At 39.0% G+C, this 24,951-nt stretch overlaps 1 protein-coding gene across 1 annotated transcript in view; it reads right to left on the bottom strand.

Annotated features, from left to right (window-relative positions):
• The window catches only part of LOC111869879 (V-type proton ATPase subunit d), a 32,277-nt gene extending 13,535 nt beyond the window's left edge, over nucleotides 1-18,742 (bottom strand). The window contains exons 1-5 of the mRNA XM_023861726.2: nucleotides 18,487-18,742; nucleotides 13,056-13,227; nucleotides 9,681-9,859; nucleotides 8,581-8,738; nucleotides 2,375-2,551 (exon numbers count right to left, since the gene is read on the bottom strand). Coding sequence (XP_023717494.1) covers nucleotides 2,375-2,551; nucleotides 8,581-8,738; nucleotides 9,681-9,859; nucleotides 13,056-13,227; nucleotides 18,487-18,607 — 807 coding nt within the window. The 5' untranslated portion in view covers nucleotides 18,608-18,742. The remainder of the gene's footprint in view (nucleotides 1-2,374; nucleotides 2,552-8,580; nucleotides 8,739-9,680; nucleotides 9,860-13,055; nucleotides 13,228-18,486) is intronic.
• Nucleotides 18,743-24,951: the final 6,209 nt, after the last annotated feature.

The raw sequence follows: 24,951 nt of genomic DNA, 5'->3' as shown, positions 1-24,951 counted from the left end.
GATATGCGGAAACATACCCTCGTGAGAATTGTGAAGAGTGAACATTGTAAGAAGTACCCTTCTAGGCAGTGCCGTGTGTGCGCAGTCCACAAGAAGAAGAGTAGGACTACATACATCTGCAACTTCTGCATGATACCTCTTCACAAAGGGGAATGTTTCCAGAGATATCACACGCGCAGACACTTCTAGGAGCTCTGGTAAGTGTTCTCCAAAAATTTTAGTTCATAAAATTAATTAGGATATTTTATATTAATTTTTAAAGTGAAGAGCGCACAAGTTAGGGTGCTATGCTTAAAAACCCTGGTCCCCAGGGTGATTTAAATATTTAAACAACCGGTCCGCAATGTGTTAATAAATATCTGGAAATATAAACACTACAGGGACAATTGATGAAATTAAATACAACAGCATTAACAATATGACTGAAGGCATAAAAATGAAGCAAACCACTGGAGACAGCAAGGACAAACTTAATAGAAAAATAAGGGAGACATACACAACAAAGCAGAGCAAGTGACACATAAAACAAACACTTATGGGAGGGTAAAGAAGAATGGAGTAAGCTTTATCATCAGGAGATTCACTCTCATCTATATAAAAGCATATGATACTGATGCTACCACAAAGCATACCTCTAACATTTTGCCTCCAATCCTGCATCCCTCTTTTCTACCTGAATGTCCCAAATTCCCTCCAATGCTCCACCACAATGGAGATATTGGGTTTTTGGACTTTATCCATCCTCCTGGTTTTTAACGATTACAGGACAGGCCATTTAAATTCTGGTAGTGGCAGCGGGATGCAGTTAATTTAAATGCCCGCCATTGTAGAGTAATAAAAACTGTAATCATGTTACTCAAAATGCTGTGATTTCTACAATTTTTGTGATAAACGAACAAAATAAATGCTACTTTTATCTAGAAAGTATATAGAATCAGATACTGTAATTTACAGATTTTAGAATCTGTAAAAATTGTTACATTGATTCCAAAAATGTTTTACCCAGTTTTGAGCGTCTGTCCACAAAAATTCATAAAGCTTCTGCACAATACGTTTCTGCAGTATAAATGCATGGTGCTGACTCACTGTCTGTGTCTTTTATCTGGCAATAGGAGAGGATGTTTATGGTCTGCACATTCTCCAGTCACTAGGCTTACTGTATACCCCAGTGTGGGTGAGTTCTTATCCTACATTGCCTTATGAAACTCTGTTTATTCACGTATGTTGGACTAGCCACACAGAGGCAGTTCTTGGAATATCACCTCATATCACTTGCTTCCACCCTTCAGAATAAACTGTAACGCATTCTGAATGGTGTGATTTACGAGCAGCCTCTGAATTTCGACTCCTTCAATACAAAAAGGGGCCATGGTGCATAGTTGAAATTGCGATGTTTTATAAGCGTTATGAATAGAGGACACCACTCGCCATCACTGGCTTACTTCCTGCTAATACGAGACTAACATTCCGTGTGCACACTTCGCGTGGAAAACAGAGTTAATTATGGACAAAGTTCATGAATTGCGACGTCGGACTATGCATTCAGTGCCATGCAACATTCAGTTAGATGATGCAGGAGGGAAGACAGTCTACTTATAAAGCTGGTGTCCAAAAATAATGTAAGTAGAACAGGAATTTCTATCTCAAAATAAGATTTTAAAACACTGTGTGCACGCGGCGACTGCGCATACCCATACAGTGTCTTTCGGCCACTCGGCTTTATTTTAAAAGTCCCCATACGGTGTCCTTCGGCTCATAAAGGTTAAGATAACTAAGAAAAACACTTCGGAAACTGGATTTGTTTCCGTCCTCAGGTGAGGGAAAACACCTATTCTGTTGGGTCCCTTACAAAGAGCTAGCCTCAATCACTGGACAACTGATGTCACAAAACACAAAGGATATAAACACCTAGACCAGGCTAAGTCCATGAGAGCTAATAAGAAAAATATACATAACAAATTGTTCCAACACATACAAGCATGGAACTAGGATAGATAGAGCCGTAGAAATTTATGTCACAAAACCAAACTAATAACCAGGTCCATGACCCCACGGCATGGAATAGAAAGGAGAACTAGTAATAAAAAAAGTAATAGTGTCTAACTAGCGTCAACAATGGAGCAAATCACGTCTATCTAATTTAGAACCCAATAGAAATCAATAAAAACATAAATCACTCATACAGATCTTCTATGTGAATTGGTGACTTCATTGCTGATAATGGGGATCCAAATGGGAGAAAAGTCCAAACTGGCTGGCTAATTGGGTTGGCCGAGCATGCCATATGGGCTGCTTCCTTGTATTTCCTATAGTAACTACTCCACCACAATGTTTACTCTCTATCAATAAATTAATTTGTAACAAACCATCTTACAGCATAATATTCTGCTACTGCTTTCACTTGCTCATAGTCATCAGCCCGAGCCAGTGCTGCCAAACCATCAGGATGCAACTTGCCACACCGAGGGTAAAGTTTGGCTCGATCATCCTTAGTCAATTCTGTACCAAATGAGTTGATGGTGATAATGATGGCTCTTCGATCTGCCTCAAACTGGAACAGTAAGATGATGTAAAGACATAGACTTTAAGAAAAGAAATGAGAGAGTGTATCTGTTGAAAGTTTCCTTGTGACAATCTGTTCCAGTTTCTTTCCAGAATGTATTAATACACTGCATTAAATCAAGGAGGAAACTTCGCAACACCGCTGACCCAGCCCACCATACCTCATAGATTGCTGCTGTAACTGCTGATAGCAGAATGAGTCATTAGCGCTGATAAATGTGCACGGTTGGGTGGCGTGATCTTGTCACTGCAGTTAAGTTGCAGTAATAGTCAGTCTGTGCTAGAGATTTTGATAGGCGGTGTGTTTATTGTCAAAATATTTCCAAGGAAAAAAACATAGGAACTGTATCAGTAAGCTTCATCGTAAATATCCTAACGCGCCAGTTCCCACAAAGTTTTGTGTATCCAAGCTTGTGAAAACTGGCGGGCCACAGGTTTAGTGTGTGACATAAAGAAGCAATCAAAGAGGATTGTACTGACCAAAGAAAAAGTTTGGCATATTGTGGCATGACTACAGATCATTCCTTGAAAATTGTTAAGATGCTTAGCACAGAAAACCGGTGTTTTGCTAGGATCTACTTTCACAGCCACAAAATTAATCAAATTTCACCTGTATAAAATAACAGAGTGAAATAACATGCGTAATTAGTTCAATTACCGTGGACCAACTTCAGAAAGTGTCGCATAATTTATTTATGTGATGCAAGGCATGTTTGCAAGCAGAAGGGGGTCACTTTCAGCACCTGTTATAAAGAAAGGTAAGTTTGTGTTATCTTTTTATGGTATTCTTATAATGTGTGCATGTACAGAAACTGATGTGAGGGAACAGTCATGGAGAAACGATCCATTCGCTCTATGCTAGCGACAGTGTGCGCATTTATCAGCGCTGATGGCTCATTCTATCGGCAGTTACAGCAGCAATCTGTGAGAGAAATTGTATCCAACTCACGCTGCTATCCCAGTTTCCTCGATGATTGAACACCCTGTAATTATACAGGAATTAAATACAACTAAAGAAAATATTTACTGCTGCCATAATATTAAATCTGGGCAACCTGTTGCATTGATTAGTTAATATTATTGTTTCATTCTCATGTTTGCAATTTTCATGTAATGTTCAGATGGCTGTGTGGGTTTTCAAAGACACGTTACATTAACTTATTAGCACTATTAGCATGACATTTTTTGGTCAACACTGTAACCATTTTCAAGTGAGTACTTGATATTGCTCTTGAGCACAATTACTACTTGTGTTCCACCTCTTGTTGAGTGAACCATTAATTAAGAATTAACAATTAAGACTAACAGTTAAAATCAAAGTTTCAATCACTTGAAGGCTGATGAAAATGTACGCCTTGTTGTTACTCAGAACTCTGGTATACCTGCGTTCCTATTTTTCTCTTCTGTTTATTAGCTGAAATGTATAATGATCTGTGTTACATTTTGGTACTACTATACTACTGGCACGCATATTGTAATACATATCTACTTATATGAGGGTTGGAACTTTGATAGTGGCAACACTGCTGTAGAGACGCCATGCAACAGAACCAAATAATGTCACTTTTACCACACGTTAGTTACATACCTACCTTACCTCAGAGCAAATTGACTCTCCCTTCCCACATCATGCGCATGTGCAGTGATGAGAAGAACAGAGCCTTGTGTTAGCTGGCGGTCTAATATAGTGCTGTCACGATGTTTTCGAAAAAGGAACAACAGAGTCGGATAAAGACTGAATGTGCCAGAGGCGGTACAGCATGACAGTGTCATCAAGGTCTTCAAGAGGCTTGCGGGGAATCTGTATTGCCTTACAGAACAGTGGCAAGGTGGGTAAAAGTCTTCAATGAGGGATAACAAAATGTGGCAGAAAAGTGTCGACCAGGTCGTCCTAGTGTCAGCGAAGAAGAAGTGTATGCTTTTTCCGCATTACTGGAGAGTGATCGACACCATATGATTCATGAGCTGGCCCGAGAGACAGGATTAGCGCATACGACTGTGCTTCACATTCTGAAGGAACACCTGGTCATGAGAAAATTGCATCACAATGGGTTCTGCATGATTTGATGGAAATGCAGAAATGGCTATGGTACGACACTGCTTGTAACCACCTGGAGTGCTATGAGTGCAAAGGAGAGGCTCTCTTACGCCGTATCATTATACTGGATGAGACATGGGCCAAATCGTACCAGTACGAGCCACAAATGAAATGCCAATCAAATGAATGGCGTCAGTAGAGGTCACCACAAAAATCAAAAGTTTATAAGAACCCCAGCAATGTGAAAGTTCTGGTGATTCTTGTGTACGACTATGATGGTGTTAGCCTAACGCATACTGTTCCCCAACAGTAGACCGTCAATGCGCAGTATTACTGTTCATTTTTGGAACATAACCTGCGACCAGCTTTGAGAAAGTGGCGGCGACACTTTCTGTAGAACCAACCCATCATTTTGCAGGGCAATGCTCAGCTGCACGCAGTGCAAGCTTTGGCTGATTTGTTTGATCGATGGGGCTGGGAAGTGCTGTACCATCCACCATACTCCCTGGACTTAAGCCCTTCTGACTTCGACTTGATTCCTAAGACAAAGGAACCACTTCATGGCATTTGCTTCAGAACTGTTCCAGAGATTCTTCAGGCAATACACCGCTCCTTTCGAACTATCAACACAACAGGCGCTGCTAAAGGTATCCTATGACTTCCACATCACTGGCAACAGGTTGTACATAATGCTGGTGAAGGACAGTAAAACTTCGAAACATGAATCTACAGTCAACTCTCGATTATCCGGGATAATGGTGGGCATGGAAATCACGATTAATCGAAAACCCGGTTAAGACAAATGTTATTAAAAGTAGTACTGTAATACTGTACCTTCATAATACTAGTATTTAAATTTACTCAACCTCATTTTTATGTCATCTCATGGGCTATTTAATACTTTTTTTACATTATACTGAAGTGTGAATTAGTTATTTCAATCACAGTGTTCAACAACATCCAACACTTTTTACGAATATTCACACTTAACACTTAAAAAAAATTAATATTGTTGTTTGCTTTTTCGCGGCATTTTCCTTTTTATAGATATCCATACGAAGCCTACGTAATATTAGCTTGTCACTTAATAAACTGTTCTCTTCACTCTCAAGATAGTCTAATAAGGATTCCAAATGACTAAGAGCAGCACCATGTGATATTTTCTTACTACCAGCACTGTCCACCTCTTCCTCATTCTCACTTTCTTCCCACACTTCTGGCTGCACCCCCACTGAACTTACGGTTTCGTCACTGCTTAACATTTTGAAGCCCGGTCATACGAGTTTCTGCTGAATACTTAACACAACACGCTTCCTTTTACACCCTGACATTTTGCTAACGCACTTGAAGATCGATACAAAGAGACCAACTGGGGTGGTGTATCTGTCCTTGAAACGTTCCACAAATCCTTGCATTCTTTCCCCCCTACCCTAGAACATTGTGTTAGCATAATGGGACCAAAGAATGCAGAGCTCGGTTCACACTAGTGCGAAAATAGTGTTACAACTCACCATGTGAAACAAGAGTGAGTGAATATTAAACAACATATAAGCCTCAAAAAAGCCTCAATAGCCCCGGTTAAGCCGCAAACCAGTTAATCCGCCACCAGATAATCGAGAATTGACTGTATTTTGTATCAGCTGGAAATAAATAGTTGCCACTATTAACCTTTAAGAGACACCCATTTAAATTCCAGTAGTGGTAGCGGGACGGAGTTAATTTAAATGCCCGCCACTGTAGAGTAATAGAAATTGTAATCATCTTCCTCAAAATGCTGTGATTTCTACAATTTTTGTGATAAACGAACGAAATAAACGCTGCTTTTATCTAGAAAGAATATGGAATCAGTTATTGTAATTTACCAATTTTAAAATCTCTAAAAATTTTTACACTGATGCCATAAAAAATTTTTCCCCTCAATTTCGAACGTCTCTGCACAAAAATGCATACAGTTCCTGCACAAAACATTTCTGTAGTCTGAATGCCTGCTGGTGACATCATGCTCTAACTATGGCTTGTGTTGCTACAAGGTCGGATGTTTACGCTTCGTTCATCATTCTCCAGTTCGTAGGTTCCTTTCGGTATGAACGAGTGTGGGCGATGTCTACTCGTTCGCAGAAACACTGACTGTTTTATCTCGTATAGCCAAACAAGAAGTAGTCTGTTTTGAAATATAGCTGAGCAGTGTCAGAACGTTCAAGGCTAGTGTTGTGTTTAGCTGTCCAACATGGCCTCGTATTTGGAAGACGCTGAAAATGAGAATCAGCTTATAAATGACACCAATTCAGACTGTTGTACCGATGACTCTGAGAGTTGCGAGGAAGAAAGTGAATCAGAAATTGAAGTCGATGAAGAACCATCATCTTCGTCGGCAACCTGGGGACCACCACACCAGCGTGGCAAGAGGAGTGTGAATAATTATTCAGGTGGAGCTGTGGGCAAACTGTGGCAAACAGTTATAGCATCTGTCGTCGAACCTGGAAATGGACAAATAAACTATTTTTCCGTCTCCTGGATCTGAACAGTTACATCCTGTTGTCACACAGAGAATTTCGTCTCGCTCTTGTGCGGAACATGCTGGAAGGGGTCCACCTCGCCATCAACAGCCCAGGGGTCGAACCCCTGCCGTTTTATCGGAGATATCTCGATTATAGGAGGCCAAACCACATCACTGGCCGACTTCCTCTACTTCACAACTGAGGTGTGTGTGCTTTTCGTGTGGGAAACGAAGAACCGTCCGGACAAAGTGTGTGAAGTGTGACGTCGGACACTGGATTTCCGGATGTTTCCAAGACTTCCACACGAAGCCAACAGTCCGTTAGACGACGCAGGTGGGAAGAGAGACAACTTATAAAGCTGGTGACCAAAAATCATGTAAGTAGAAAAAGAATTTATAACTTAAAATTAGATTTTAAAAAGCTGGCCGCACGCGTAGACTGCGCGACGACATATGGCGTCATTCGTCCCCTTGACTTTATTTTAATGACGCCATATGGTGTCGCTTGGCTCTTAAAAGTTAAAGTTCCAACCCTCATACTTATGTGTAGTGTTTGCACTTAATGGATGAAAGGAGGACACTGCCACCTGAAAGGACAACTTTTCAAAGTGGGATTGACAGACAACCCAACCTGTGAAAGGTGCATATGAGAAGACAAATCAGCCACACATATCCTATGTGATTGTGAGGCCATAGCTTATTTAAGATTTTGTCACCTGGGCCAGTTCCTTATGGGACCAAGTGACTTTTATGACGCCCCATAAATAAAGTCCTACACTTCATTCGAAGTGTAGGATTAATAAAGGGTTAAATCCAAAAGGGAAGCACAATAGATCATTGAGGGTCACAATGCAAGGGCAGATTTTATGGCCCAACTTTTACACATACTACCACATACTACTAACATATGAAGATTGCAGATGTTTCGCATGTTGGAATTTTTATAGCTTTGTATTTGAGTCTGCATTGCTATCTGGTGTAAAACTTGAAATACTGAATTCTGAGTGTCTCCATGAATATCATTCATTTGTAAATTGTTATAACGCATCAAAGAAATGTGGTATTTCTCTAGGCTCTTTAAATGTTCTCCCTTTTCTCATTTCTATGACATTCATGGCATCTGTTGTGGTTCTATATGTATATTTTGTATTTAATATATGATCTGAATCATCAGAGTTGCTACTGTCACTGTGTATTTCTTAGATGTGTTCTTTCTTGCTTGTCTGTGACTCCTTCAAAGGACTCTATCCAAAAAATCCCTGCACCAATTATTGGATGATGCCTCAAAGTACAATTTAACTGTTTCTACATCACAGAAAAAAAAAATCCTGGCCACAAAAGGAAAAGAATTAAAGACAAAAATAGTAGTAAACAATAATATATTCAAATAAGTTACAAACTTTAATTATTTAGGTTCTCAACTGGGCAGTAAAAACAATTAAGATGCAAAGAATAAATAACAAAGTTTCCATTTATAACTTACAGCAAGAATCTCACACATGACATCAGCTGTGGTACCTCCAAGTTCCTTGCAGAAATTGAAAAAAGCTTCCAGATATGCCTTGTACAGTGTATTTCGGATAATCTCAATGTTCATCTCATCCAAATCTTGCTCACTAATGCAGTCAACAAAGAAAGGAGCTGGAACAATAAATATGTAACAATTTCTTTACCTACAACACCTATAATGGTTAAATTACTACCTACTTTTACACACGTCTTCCTCAGGTATTCCAGAGTTCCTTGTTATAGTACCCAAAGGTTTTATCACGGAGTTCCATTCAATCAATCCAGTTCAGTCTAGCTTCCCTACAAGCAAATTTAGAATCCTACCATCCATGTCATAAGTCCCTCATGTGCTTTTGTCTTCCAGAATTTTCCAATCAGACATTAGCAATTGGTAACTACAGTAACATCCCATTATAGCCACACATTGATTATAGCAGAAGTACAACATTGTACAATGTATACTTTACTGTGGCTGACTTAGGTGAATGGCAGAATAGAATTCACTGTAGATAATATTAACTGTTTCACTGTCAACACAACACTATTCCCAGCAGGTGGAGTCTGCTGTCTAGATGACATGTAGCACCATATGTCTGCCATCTTATGATTAAGTATTTAGTTACAACTATTCTATCATTATTCTATATATGTATGTTAAGGTGGCATACACATGCCAAACATTTTGCCCAATACAGCAAACTCTACCTGCTGGAAATAGTTTTATGTTGATAGGAATATAATAAATATTCTCTATAATGATTTACATAACAAGATGCAACAAAACATGAGAATTCAATGACCATTATATAAATGAAATAAAAGGAGACCCTATGTTGTACCCATTCCATGAAAAATAAAGTTTTGATATGATCTCCTACTAACCACAATTTTAAAAATCAGACAAAATGAACTCAAGATGACTGCTGTATATAAAAACCATGAACATGAAACAGGGTTCTCTGCTGAACCCAGCCATTTAATTTAGAACTCAAAATCAATTGAACCTGGTATGTATTCATGATAAGTGAAACCAAATAAGATATTTAGTTTATCTCACCAAGTGCTTATACATACCCAGTGGTGTGTCAACAAGCACTGCATTGTACAGTTCAGCTGGAGTGGCTGCAACATGAATGGCTTCCATCTGCTCAAAGCTGCCCAAAGGATGGCACTTGGGAATCAGCTCAGAAATAGGTCGGTGGTGCAGGGTTCCAGTAATTAGAAGAATGATGTTGTCTATCATGTAGCTGTAACTGCATTAACAAACAAACAAAAACAAACTCCGTGGCCAGTAGTCCACAAGCAATGTATACTGACTGAGCGACGGCTGCTTGTCGGTGAAGTTAGTGCCAACTTTTGTGGATGGAGGGTGTCATGTGGTCAGTGTAATGGATTCCCAAGGCCGTTAACCTCGGTTTTCTAGGCCGGAGCTGCTATTTCCTTGAATGAGCTCCTCAATTATCCTCATGAGGCTGAGTGGAGCCTGTTCCAACCCACTACTTCTCAGAAAATTTTGTAGCGCCGAGAATCGAACCCGGGACCTCGGGATCTGTAGGCAGGAACTCTGACCATTAGACCACAGAGGTGGTCCTGTAACTGTATTATAGGTAAAATATTCTGTTCAGAGTTTCCACAGCTGAAATTTGTTGGACATAAAACCCTCTAAATTAAAAACTATGTACACCTCAGCAATGAACTGTATGTATGAAAACAGAACACAACAGTTTTTGTCTGCTGCCTAAGTTTAAGGCAAGAAAATAAATACTGCTAGTTATACCATATTCTCTGGTAGACTTATGATAAAAAAAAAAACAAGGGGCAACACACTTTTAAGTTTCCTACATTTCTTCTTGAAAGACTGAAGCCAGGACATAACAGGCTGCTAAGTCAGTCTACAGTAAGCATCATGTTATATGAGATTTCATAAGATGAGCTGGGATAGCTTAGTCAGTGAACTGGCAAGGTGTGGATCAGGTTTAATTTAGAGTCCTGACATGGATTTTTCTCTTCACCACATCAGAGGATCCATTCAGATTCTGATCAAATGGATACAAGGAGTTGTATTCCTGTGGGTAAAGGAGTGGAGAACAAAGCTACCTACTCACCTCTGTTCACCGATATTGCCTTTATAGAGCTTGATTTACCACTTTACCTCTGCATAACAAAAGCACTTTAAAAACACCAATACCAGAGAGTGCATTTTGAACACTTCCTGGTACTTATACAAAAATGAATAATTACATACCAACACTGGAGTAGTGCATTTCGAACACTTTCTGGTACTTATGCAAAAATAAATAATTATTTGACTACACTAATATACTTCACATTTAAAGTATTAACAGTAAACTGTTAGTAATGACAACAAAATCAACAGAATCCCCTGTTTTCATATAATAATTTGAGAACTGACACAGTTCACAATGTAAACTGAATGTGGGTATCACACAACAAACAACTAAACCTAGCCCTCAGATTACCGGATTATTTTAATTTGATACAAGAATAATGCTAATGCTTAGCCAAAGCACATTATCACAATGAACAGAAAAGCATTATGTCCCCATAACCCGGAGAGGTATACTGATGAATACTCTTTCTGAAAATATGTTAATCTCGTATAACAATTGGAAATTTAAAGTTAATTTTAGTTCCCATATACATCATCTACATCACTAATGGCCATGAAATAAATACATTCACAAGGAATGTATTAAAATTATCTTCCAACAAATGTAATTAAAGTTACATGTGTAGCCAAACCTATGCACAAAAGGTGATTATCTTTACTTATTAACTGATATGAACTTCAATGTATATATGGTGCACACTGGTACTACACAGTAAATAGGTAAAGGTAAATTTATCCCTGTAACAGGCCATGAAGGCCCATAGGGCTGTGAGACGTCGAGGCTCCCACATTTTCTAGACAATCAGCTCACATGTGGCGGTAAGGTTGTCAGCCTTACATGCTGGCCATACTTTGTCCTTTACACCCCAGAAAGATTCCTGGTACTCATTTCTGCTAGAGGCTGAGTCGACCCAAAGTCCACAGTTCAGCTGGAAGGATTAGGTAAATTTGAAGAGAGAGAGAAAAAAACCACCACATTGGGACTTGAACCTCCGACTTTCCGGCTTGTAGCATAGTACCTCAACCAATTAAAAAAGTAAGTAAAGCTATCCCTGTACCAGGCCGTGAAGGCCCACAGGATTGTGAAACGTTGAGGGTCCCACATTATCTAGACAATCGGCTCAAAGATGGCGGTAACGTTGTCAGCCTTACGCGCCGGCCGCACTTTACTCCCCAGGAAAATTATTTAATTAATTCCTGGTACTCTTTTCTGTTAGAGTCTGAGTAAACTCCAGGGCTTACTGCGGCTGGTAGGATTAGGTCAATTGAAAAAAATCCAATGACCTCATTGGGACTTGAACCCGCGACCTACCGGCTTGTAGCATAGCCCCTCAACCATGCTACCGCGTGCCCCTCCTCAACCAACTATGTCTACCTAAATTAGTTTTAGCATAAATAAAGGCAATATGTTTGTGTTAATGGCTAAGGAAGAAACTGTGCTACAGGGCATGATTGATAGACTTAACTGAAATTGGAAGGTGCTATGGCATGGAAATGAATGTGGAGAAAACAAAAGTAATGAAAATTTCGAGGCAACCAACCCCAGTCACAACAAAGATAGACCAAAAACAACTGGAGAATGTGAAATGTTTTAAATATTTGGGTAGCTTGTTAATAGATGATGGAAGGTGTACTAGTGAAATTAAATCCAGGATTGCCATGGCAAAAGCTGCATTTAGCAAGAAGAAGAATCTTTTTACCAGCAAATTGGACTTAAATTTGAGGAAGAAACTAGTGAAATGCTACATTTGGAGCATAGCTCTGTATGGGGCTGAAACATGGACACTTAGGGCAGTAGATCAGAAACATCTGGAAAGTTTCAAAATGTGGTGTTGGAGAAGGATGGAGAAGATTAGTTGGACCGATTATGTGAGAAATGAAGAAGTGTTAATTAGAGTCAGTGAGCAGAGCAATATCCTACATGAAATAAGAAAATGGAAGGCTAATTGGATTGGTCATGTTTTACGCAGAAACTGCCTTCTAAAAGAAGTTATTGAACGAAAGATAGAGGGGCGAATAGAAGTGACAAGAAGATGAGGAAGAAGATGGAAGAAGATGCTCGATGACCTTGGGGACAGAAGAGGATACTGTCATTTGAAGGAGAAAGCTCTAGATCGCATTAAGTGGAGGAATTGTTTTGGAAGAGACTGTGGATCTGACAGATTACTGATGATGATGATGATGATGATGATGATGGATATTTGAGAGAAAATGGAATGCCACAATACAAGCAGACATATCAAAATTTTAAAAATTCAGTCACATGAAAATAACTTTGCTATACCATATACATCATTCAAACAATTCATAATGCTCACGTAATAAAATCCAGAAATGTCGACAGAGGTTCCACAGCATGCTTTCGCATGTGCTGGAATTCAATTACAAGCTTCTCACGAAGTTTGTCATCAATGACAGATACCTGTAACGGACTTGGTTCATTTGCAAGGAAACTTCCATAGTCCGTACCCTGAAGATGGAGTTTCAAATCTGAAATTAAGTGCATAAGTTACTTGTTAAGGTTAGAATCGTGCCAAAATACAATGCCATCCTTAGAAGATTGCATCATGTTTGTGTTTACTTTTATTCACTTAGTGGGGGGTGGAGTCCAACTGGGTCCACTTGGCATGGTGGCCACTGATTGGCCTATTGTACTTGCCCTGGGTGATTATGATGATGGAGAATTTGGTGGAATGAAGATTGGCAGGGGAAACCAAAGCTCTCGGAGAAAACCCACCCCCAGCACCACTATGTCCACCACAAATCCCACTTGACCAGACCCAGGATTGAACCCGGGCCGCTGCAGTGGGAAGCCAGCAACTAACCACTTGAGCTATGGCGCAGCCATGTTTACTTTTAAGTAACAAGATTAACTGTCACACAAACTTACAATAAAGAACTATTTTTGTTTTCTATTTCTTATTATACACTACATGTTATATGCTTAATTATACACAATACATGTTTATGGTATTGAATTGAATTGAATTTATTTACATTCTATAAATCCTAAGTAGGTTAGTACCTTTGGATACAGAACAAGTCAAAAGGTTACATACATAAGTACAGGCAATTTTAGCTTAAAAATTAATATAACTTAATTTTACATCATTCTCTATTTACATTGAAGTATTCATCTAAAGAGTAGAAGGAATGAGCATGTAGATAATTCTTTAACTCTGATTTAAACTTTTTAGTATCATTGCCCAAGTTTTTAATACTTTGTGGCAGATTGTTGAACACTTTTATGCCAGTAAAGTAGACTCCTTTTTGATATACTGATAAAGTTGATGAGGGTAGGTGGAAGTTATATTTTTGTCTAGTATTCATGTTATAGACATCAGAATTTAATTTGAATTTATCTTTGTTGTAAACAACAAATAAGAGAAGCGATAATATGTATTGTGATTGAAGAGGTAGAATTTTTAATTTCTTAAATAATTCTCTACATGAATCTCTACTTCTACATCCTGTAATGATTCTAATTATATTCTTTTGTATTTTAAAAATTATTACACTATGTGAAGAGTTCCCCCAAAATATTAATCCATAGTTCATAATAGAATGAAAGTAGGCATGGTAAACCATCTTCAATGTTTCCTGTGACATAAAAGGCTTAATTGATCTCATCGCATAGCAAGCTGCATTTAATTTAGGTATAATTTGTTCAATATGTATTTTCCAAGACAGTGTACTGTCTACATGTATTCCAAGGAATTTTGTATCAAGTACTTTACAGATTAATTTGTTGGCATAACTGATGTCCAGATCAATTTGGTGGTTGTTTTTAGTTGTGAATGATATGTAATGGGTTTTATCAAAATTTAATGAGAGTAAATTGGCTTCGAACCATCTGTTTAAGGCTTCAAATACAATATTTATGTCATTTTTAAAGTTTTCAAATTTAGAGTTCTTAAATATTATACTAGTGTCATCTGCATATAGAATTGGTTTAGATTTATTGTTGATGGTTTTAGATAGATCATTTATGTAGAGAAGAAAAAGTAAGGGACCTAAAATTGATCCTTGTGGAACACCGTGCTTTATAATTCCCCAGTTTGAAAATGCATTATGACTGGAGTTTTTATTGTTTATTTCAACTCTATGCAAGCACATATTCTATTCAACTGAAAATATGTCTAACATTTTTGGCAAGTTTCCAAGAAAAAGTTACAAAAACATACTTTTGGCTTCGTTATGTCTGGTTTTTCGACCTGTCCACATGTAATGACACAAGAAGCACTGGATGGATGGTCATGAAATCTCAAGTTATGGAATTTTACTAAAATTTGTCAACACATCCAAATTTTGTATGCTCCGTAGATCATCAAGCCTCCTATCTGAGAGGTATTGCAGGCTCTTTCAACAAGAGCAAGATGGCATGGGCATGAAGCTGACCACTCAATTTCATCTAGTGCTGAAGTTAGAAACTGTGAAGTTATACCCCCTCTACCTTTATGTCTTGGTGGCACAGTGCTTCATTAATTATGCACAGGAACAACTTTACTTATATACACTCCATGTTTCAACCATAACAAGTCATCATCAGGCCCTCACTCACTCACTCACTCATGGAGCTGAGTCCTTCTTGGGAAGCTACCAATTGTGCACCTACTCAAGAAATTCCCAGCATTTTATGGAACCCAAAGGTCCAGTACCATGTTTACAAGAGTCCTCTACTGGTCCATATCTTATGCCAGATCAATCCAATCCATGCAATCCCATCCTAACTCTCTAAGATCAACTTTAATATTGTCCACCCATCAGTGCCTTGGTCTTCCCAGTGGTCTCTTTCCATCTAGCTTTCCCACCAATATCCTACACGCATTCCTCCCCAAATTCATGCTACAAGCCCTGCCCATCTCATGCTCCTTGACTTGATCATTCTAATTAGACTTGGAGAAGAGTACAAGTTATGAAGCTCCTCATTATGTAGTTTTCTCCAATCTCCTGTCACTTCATCTCACTTCAGTCCAAATATCCTCCTCAACACCCTCAGTCTATATTCCTCCCCCTGTTGTCAGAGACCTAGTTTCATATAAATACAGAACATATTCTAAAGCAAAGGTGAAAAGCAATGGCACTAAAGTATCTCTTTGTTTTAGAACATCCTGGATAGTAAAATTATCGGACAAATGTTTACCTATATGAAATTTACTGTACATTTTGTTTACACACATTTTAATCAGCCTAACTAGTTCCATGGGTACCCCAAACTCTATCAGAATATTGTATAATACTTCCCTCCTAACCAAATCATAGGCTTTCTTGAGGTCCAATTTCTTCTCCAATATCTAACAAATGCAAAAGATGTGAACAGGAGTTGATCTGTTACGTTGAAACCCACACTGATGATCCCCAATAATTTAATCTATACATGGACTTAACCCTGAGAGAAGAATATTGGCTAAAATTTTGTATGAAGTTGATAGCCGTGATATCGCCCTTCTTGTGAACTGGTACAATAATAGACTCCTTCCGCTGATCAGGCGATTCTTCCTTATTCTAAATAGAATTAATCAGCTTATGGATCTTAGAACATTATATTTCGCCTCCTGCTTGAATCAATTCTGCTAGAATTTGATCACTACCTGGCAATTTATACCTTTTCAGCTTTGCAATAGCAATTTCAACCTCAAAAGGGCTAGGATCAAGTACTAATAGCACAGCTGTATGGATTTCTGTCTGCCTAACATCGCTGACCCTATGTAAATTCAATAACTGAGAGGAGTAATAAGGTAAAGTTGTCTCTGTGCTTAACTAATTAAGCATTATTCCATGAAGGCGTATGGGGGAGTGGATGTAAAGATCCACATTTTCTTGACTTTGGCACTAGCTGGAGGTCAGCATCACACCCCTGCCACTTTACCCCCAGGTAAAGAGGCCCTGGGTGGACCCTAGAGCCAGTCTGGATGACTTGGAGAAGAGAAAGTTCTTGCCCCCTTCAGGACTTGAACTCCAAACCCTCAGTCGTCCAGCCTGCAGCCAATCGCTATACTGACTGCACTATCACGGCTCCTGAGAGGAATAGTTCTTCCACCTATTCAAAATGTTGTGAGAATCTGCAAGCAGATCACCATTCTCATCCTTCACCAAGTTACTTCTAGATTGGTAACCCCTCTTAAAGTCATTTACTCCTCTATACGGGTCTCTAATGTTCTTGTTCTTAATGTCTGTTGTAAGCTCATCAATTTTGTCTGAGATATTCCCTCTTTCTATTCCTGAAATGCCCGCTGATTTCACATCTTATATTGTTCAGATTATCCCCATCTATTTCGCTTGGTTCCTGTAAGCATTTCAATTTGGCTTGTTTCCTTTGTTTTCATAATTCTGAGCATCCTTCATCAAACCATTGCTTATGCTTCTTCAATTCATATTAACCCAGACCTTCTTTGGCTGAAATTTTTATATTCTCTCTAAGGTAGGCCACACATCGGCATGCATCAAGAAATGTAACAGTCAAGACATGATGCAAAGAAAGGAGCACAGTTGAAATGAATGAGATTATGAAAACCGCTGCACACTGGTCTGAGTGATGATGCTGATGAATCACGAATGAAGCAAGACTGTGTCTTTTGTCTCATGTCTTGATGCTTGTCTTGACGCAGTTGGTGTGCGGCCTCCCTAATAGTTTCCCAGGCTCTATTAATATCCACCTCAGTGCCTAAGTTTTCCAAAGATTCAAACCTATTTGAGATTTCAACACAATATAGTAGTATTAACATACAAGGCAATACTATAAATAAAAAAAATGGAAATTTTATAACCCAAAAGCCTATAACATAAGCAGATGAACAAATATTCATACACTAAATCATTCAATCTGAACAATTTTAAAATGACATTATGCCCCCATCTACAAGATATCCTAACATATAACCAGTCTCCTGAAATCATACATTCACTCATTAGTGACTTTATCATTAAGATTTCTGAAAATTTATTACAGATCTACAAGAAACCAAAACCAATCTGCATACAAAATTGTGTTCTTTCAATATTGAAAATACATATACAAACACTCCAATCCAAGAAACCACAGACATAATACATGATCAATCTGACTACAGTTTCTAAAACACCATTCAATATGCAAAACCATAATTTTAAGGTCAGTCTTCACAGACCTACATTGTACTACATCAATACATCAGCACCTGCCTTCATAAACACATTTTCCTGTATATAAATCAGCAAAATTCCGCCCTTAACCCCAGTATTAATCTAACTGTACAACTCACTAAAACTTGACAAACTTCATAAAATTTTTCAGATCAACTCTGGGTACGTAACAAGAGAAGAACGCCAGAGAGATTACAATTACCCATCACACAACTAATGATAAAGTTGTCCCTGTGCTTAACAACTAGAAGTCGTAACTTAATTTGGTTTAACCAAAGGTGGCCAACTTAACTTGCCAACTAACACAAAAATATTGTCAAGTAAATAAATCCTAAGTTCACACATTAGACCATACTTATATTTACATAAATACTGACATCATTATATTCATGTCTTCTTAATATTACGTACGATTCGACCTAATTTATTACATTGTATACATATCTCCGTATTTTAAGAAAGTTGTACTTGGTCCATACAAATTTGGCTGATCTCAGTATGTCACCTGATGATCGTTAGGTACATGTAATACACAACAAGAAATAAACTACAGAAAGATTTTTTAATATTAATTTGTGAGATGATTAATAGTATGACTTATCATGACAACTGTACATATTTTCTCACCTTCTAAAGTTTCACACTGCACAAGGTTTAGATAGTCCGCCTGCTTCAAAATACCACACTTAAAGCCTCTACAAAGGCCTTCCAAATATCCACCGTCGATATTGAATATACAACCAATCATTTTTGTTTAGTTTTGTAATCTGAACTAAACAGACCCTATACTCCTAAAGCCTTCGTTTCAACGTGCCCAACCTTTTATCGTTCTTATCTCTACCACACAACTGAAATGTCTGTGATCATATGACCGCATATGACTATCCGCGGAACGGTGTCACGGACGTCACGGATCACATCAGGAGTTGAAAAACGTCACGGATTATTTCTACCAGCAGATATTTAAAGTCTTATGGACGTCGGGTTGGGTGCAGTCCATTGAAATTTTTCATTCCTTACGAAGTATCCATATTCTGTTTCTTCAGTATTATGAAAATACGACTGGCATTCGCTATATGGAGCTCGAATGATAAAGACGTGAACATAGAAACTGGTGATAGTTCAGTGTTAATTGTTACCAAGCAACGTCTAATTAACACGCAGCAACACAAACAATTGCCCATCCCGTGTGGAAGAGGGGTCGAGTATTTCCACCGTAAGACATAGGAGGCGACGAAAAGGGAAAGAGTGCCTGGGTGTATAACCGGGCCAACCTGATCGTGGAGGATATAAATATGGGGACCTGGCCCTCCAACTTGGGAGAGTCTCGAATCTGAGACAGTAAAATGTGGTCATGAGTCCCTCGGGTCTCGGACCTGAGAATGATGAGAATGACTGAGCTGGTAAAGACTAGAAGGAATTTCAAAACGACAGACCCATCCTCTCACCAGAGAGTATGATACATAAGGAATATGACAAGTGTTGCTTGTAGCCAAGGCGAACTGATTGGCGGTAAACCGCCAGTCGTGAAGTAATTCTCTCTGACTGCATAAACGAGCTTTTCGCAAGATTCGCAGCATCCATAAAACAAAGAATATGAGGGTCGTACTGAAAGTCAGGAGCAACATTTTTTTTGTAAAGTAACATGCTTTATTGTTAGGAGAGAAGTGTTGTACAATATTCTAATAGAGTTTGGGATACCCATGAAACAAGTTAGGTTGATTAAAATGTGTTTAAACGAAACGTATAGTAAAGTCCGTGTAGGTAAACATTTGTCTGATAAATTTCCTATCCAGAATGGTCTAAAACAAGGAGATGCTTTATCGCCACTCCTTTTCAACTTTGCCTTAGAATGTGCAATTAGGACGGTCCAGAGAAACCAGGTTGGACTGAAATTAAACGGGACACATCAGCTGTTGGCCTATGCTGATGATGTGAATCTACTGGGTGTTAATTCATTCATTCATTCCTTGTATATTCCATAAATCCATATACATAGATATAGAACCAGTCACATAGTTAATATAGTACAATACGAATATAAATATTGTGACATGTTGCGCAATGGAGGACCCCTACCTCCCCAACGGCACGTGGCGGTAACGTAGCGCTCTCATTACTAATAATAGGCGAGTCACCACCCCGCCACTCTCCCCGCGGTGACGTCCCGAGCGGAGCAGAAGTTAGCCGAGCGGAGCCGAAGTTAGCCGAGTCCCCGTAACCTGGTAGCTATGCAACGAGAGTCAACAGCGGTGACGTCACCAAGGGATATCGCGGTTGCTAGGCAGCAGCCAACAACTCCGAACAGCTTTGCTAGGCCATACGCCACGTCACAGTAGTGACGTGGCGAGCGACCCTAGCAACAGCGAACGGAATAGAAGCAGGCTGAGCAGCAAGCGAGAGTCAGTTTACAATCATTAAAACAGATAAAAAACATGTGTTAAATTTATATAAAAAAAAACAGTCTTACATCACTATACATAAAATTATGCAATATTCAAATTGTTTATGTTATTATCCTTATTTCTAAGCATATTTGTTACCAAAGAATTCATCACACGTATAAAAAGAGTTTTGCAATAAGAATGTTGTCAACTGAATTTTAAAATTTTTCAATTTTTTATGTAGATACCATAAAGAAAAACACAAACTTTAATTGACGCAAGTAAAGAAATTGGTCTAGAAGTAAACACAGAGAAAACTAAGTACTGGTTATTTTCTCGTCACCAAAATGCAGGGCAAAATTATGTCATAAAATAGGAAACAGATGTTTTGAAAATGTGGCACAGTTCAGATATTTGGGAACGATAACAGATCGAAACCTGAATCAGGAGGAAATTAAGAGGCGATTGAACTCGGGTAATGCTTGCTACCATTCAGTCCAGAACCTTTTGTCTTCTCGTCTGTTGTCCAAAAACATAAAAATTACAACATACAAAACTACAATTTTGCCTGTGGTTCTTTATGGGTGTAAAACTTAGTCTCTGACATTATGGGAGGAACATAGACTGAGGGTGTTTGAGAACAGGGTGTTGAGGAGGATATTTGGACCGAAGAGAAATGAAGTGACATGAGGTTGGAGAAAACTGCATAATGAGGAGCTTCATAACTTGTACTCTTCTCCAAGTATAATTAGAAAGATCAAGTCAAGGAGGATGAAGTGGGCAGGTCATGTAGCACGAATGAGGGAGACAAGGAATGTGTATATGATATTGGTGGGAAAGCCAGAAGGAAAGAGACCACTGGGAAGACCCAGGCGTGCGTGATTGGACAATAATGGAATGAATGTTAGAGAGATAGGATTGGATGGTACGGATTGGATAGACCTGGCTCAGGATAGGGACCAGTGGAGGGCTCTTGTGTAAACGGTAAAGAACCTTCGGGTTCCATAAAATGCTGGGAAATTCTTGAGTAGCTGCAGAATTGGCGGCTCCTCCAGAAGGGCTCAGCTCCATGAGTAAGTAAAATGCTTTATTATTGCCAAACCAAATACATCACCTCAATCTACAGTCCTTCCTTTATTTTTCCACATAATCGCCACTTCTTTGTACACACATTTCTCCCAACGTTCTGGGAGTTCGAAAATTCCTTCTGTAAAATTCCGTTCCAGCCATACAAAGACACTGACGCACTGCTTTCTGAATTGCCTCCCTTGTCTCTAAACGTCCACGCAGCTGATCCTTCACAAACCCGAAGAGATGATAGCGGGAGGCTATAGGAGGGGTGTGGAAGAACTTCCCACCCCATTTTTGCAATTGCTTCCAATGTGAGGCGAGAGGCGTGGGGGCGAGCGTTGTCATGCAGGATGATGATGTTTCGTCCCGGACGTTTATCACACAATGCACGACGGAGCTTGTGCAACGTCTGGACATAACGAGCAGCATTGATGGTTTGCCCAGGTTCCAGGAACCAAATTGAACCCTCTCACCAAAGCAAAATGATATACAATGAAAGGGATGCCAAGCGTGCTTCCATACCAAGGAATACTGCGCAAACAGACCAATATGCGTGAACTGTGGAAAATAACATAGTACTAAACAAAAAATATACCAACAACACAACCAGCAACATGCCTACATTGTGGGGAATCGCATATGGCTAGCTACAGAGGCTGCAAAGTCTACCAAATAATTATATGCACAAGATTTTCTTAACCCGAACAAGAGTAAGTACTCATATTACAAATATGCCGGAACAAGAGAACGTAAGCCCTGCAGCACAATAGAAAACTGAAGGACGACCCAAAATGACATACGCGTATACAACATAGCGACGTGGAATGCAAACGAGCTGAACCAACGCATGAAAGATGTAGAAGTATTTATCAACATCCAGAAAATAAACATTCCCTTGGTGTCCGACACCCATTTTACGGAACGAAACTACTTAAATATCTCAACCTATACCACATACGGTACCAACTATCAGGATGGGAAAGCCCATGTATGTTCTGTAACAATCACAAGAAAAGACAAATCATCACGAACTTGTCAAGTATGATACGGACCATATTCAGGCAACGAATATAAGCTTCGAAGACTGGGATGGAAATTCGGCCATCTCAACCATCTTCTGCTCCCCACACCATGCAATTAAAGAGGAACAATACAGTGCCTTCTTTAACTGAGTAGGACGTAGATTTGTGGTTGGAGGTGATTTCAATGCGAAACGCCAATACTGGGAATCCCGATTAATCAATCGAAAACTATACCAAACAATACAAGAAAAGTGACTATACATACTGTCCAATGGTGGACCAATTGATTGGCCAAAAGACATCAGAAAACTCCAGATTTATTAGACTTATTTATCTTTAAATGGCTATAGCATAACTCCTTATGCATAAGACACAATCTACCACTTAGAGATAGAATCGGATTACTCATCTCAATAATACATATTATAATTATCATTTCATGCAACCTGTTGTGTTACAATATACGAGTACACCACTTTATTACAACCGTCACAACACAACTAATATCAAGATCAGTGCCTGGATTTCGGCTCTCCTACATGTTTCAGCTAATTAATAGCCATCATCAGGCAAACACACGATTAACATATATACACCGCTGAACCGCAGTACCATTACCCTTAAAATTGGATACAATATTATGAAATATAGGGATACTATAAATAATTCATTCGTTTTTAAAACGCTATATCTTCCAAAGCATTATATATACAAAATGATTCATATATAAAAAGAATCGTAAACTCAACAAGTTTTCTTCACACTCTACAAATGTTCTATGTGTGCCCCTTGAGTCACACGACACACGTCCAGGCGATAGTCGAGCTCGTTCCACACATTTTGTAGCATCATCCTGTCAATGGTCATCACTGCAGCATCGATGCGTTCCCTCAGCTCTACTAGTGTTCTTGGCAGTGGGGGTACGTAACCACGATCCTTAATATACCCCCAAAGGAAGAAGTCACAAGGCGTTAGATCAGGTGATCTGGGGGGGCAAGTGAAGAGAGCTACGTCATCCTCACCAACACGCCCAATCCAGCGATGCCGAAGTTCATTGTTTAGGTAGCGACGAACATTGATGTTCCAATGAGGGGGTGCCCTGTCTTGTTGGATGATAAAATCCCCGGAATCAGCAGCCAGTTGTGGAAATAACCATAACTGCAACATATCTAGGTAAGATGTACCAGTCACAGTTTTCTCACAAAAGAAAAACGGCCCATACAGCTTTGTCTGTGATATTGCACAGAAAACATTCAGCTTTAGTGAATCTCTTTCAAGTGGTACAATTGCACGAGGATTTTCAGTGCCCCACAATCTCACATTGTGACGATTAACCTTCCAGGATAAATGGAATGTTGCTTCATCGCTGAATATCAACTTAGCGGCGAAATCTTCATCCTCCAATGCTTCCTGTATTGTGACGCAAAATTCCAGGCGCCGGCCAACTGGTGTATGTAATACAAACCTGGTGAGATTGCGGTTCTTTTTATATATCAATCATTTTGTATGTATAATACTTTGGAAAATATAGCGTTTTAAAAATGAATGAATATTTATAGTATTCCTGTATATAAAACACTTGACATAAAAATACAATGAATTAAATTATATGAAACAGAAGTTATGATATAGAACAAGTATAAAATTCTTTGATTGATGTTTTATATCAACGAGTCAGTCGTTGGTTTTGTGATTTTGTTATGTTTCCACGGAAAAATTGGAAATTCTATATTTTGTATATAAAATTCTATAGGAGGCTCGTGATGTAGATGTAGTAAGTTAATGTTAATTATTTAGTCGGTGCCTCATCTTACGAAGTATTGTCCGTTCTGTAGGGAATGTAAACAACAACCGTGTTGTGACGGTTGTAATAAAGTGGTTGTATAGATATTATAACTCACCAAAACTGCACACCAGCCAAAAAACTGGGAAGCGTTCAGAACTCGCATCAAAACCAATTTACGACTTAATATCCCACTCAAATCTGTAAAAGACATCGAAGAAGCTATTGTAGAATTCAATGACTTAATGAAAAAGGCACATTTGAGGGCAACACCAGAGGACAAAACCTCAAGCTAAATATTCGGAATACCCATGGGAAGTCAAGGACCAAATTAAAGAAAAACGAAAACTCCGAAGAAGATGGCAGATGAGTCGGCATCCCGAGGAAAGACGCAGATATAAGTAAGAGGCTGGAAAATCAAAATACCAAATAAAATAACAAAAATATATATATATATATTTCTGACACCTTCGAAGCTTAGCACCGACAGCTGAGACCGAATATTGACTCTGGAAATCAACCGAAGGATTAAAGCAACAGGCAGAACGCATCTTACCAATTTGAAACACGGACCAGACCTGGGCCCTAAATTGCAAAGAAAAGGCGAACACTTTTGCATCCCATAAGGAAAATTAAATGGTTGAGGGTTTTGGCTAGCATCGTCCCCAAATGGTTGTCCGTAAAAACTCCCTTCAATAGCCGACGAATCTCTAAAATTGTTCAAAGTGCCAGCCAGGCCCTTATCAAGGACAGAATTCACTTCTGTCGATGCAAGAAGGCTTCACAACTCCAGAAAATCGAAGAACTGTAGATTTTTCTCAAACCATCTCTG

The sequence above is a fragment of the Cryptotermes secundus genome, unplaced genomic scaffold (genome assembly GCF_002891405.2).
Source record: "Cryptotermes secundus unplaced genomic scaffold, Csec_1.0 scaffold488, whole genome shotgun sequence".
NCBI classification, from domain to species: Eukaryota; Metazoa; Arthropoda; class Insecta; order Blattodea; family Kalotermitidae; genus Cryptotermes; species Cryptotermes secundus.
Note: the sequence above shows the minus strand (reverse complement) of the source record. Positions and strands in the feature narration are given on the sequence as shown.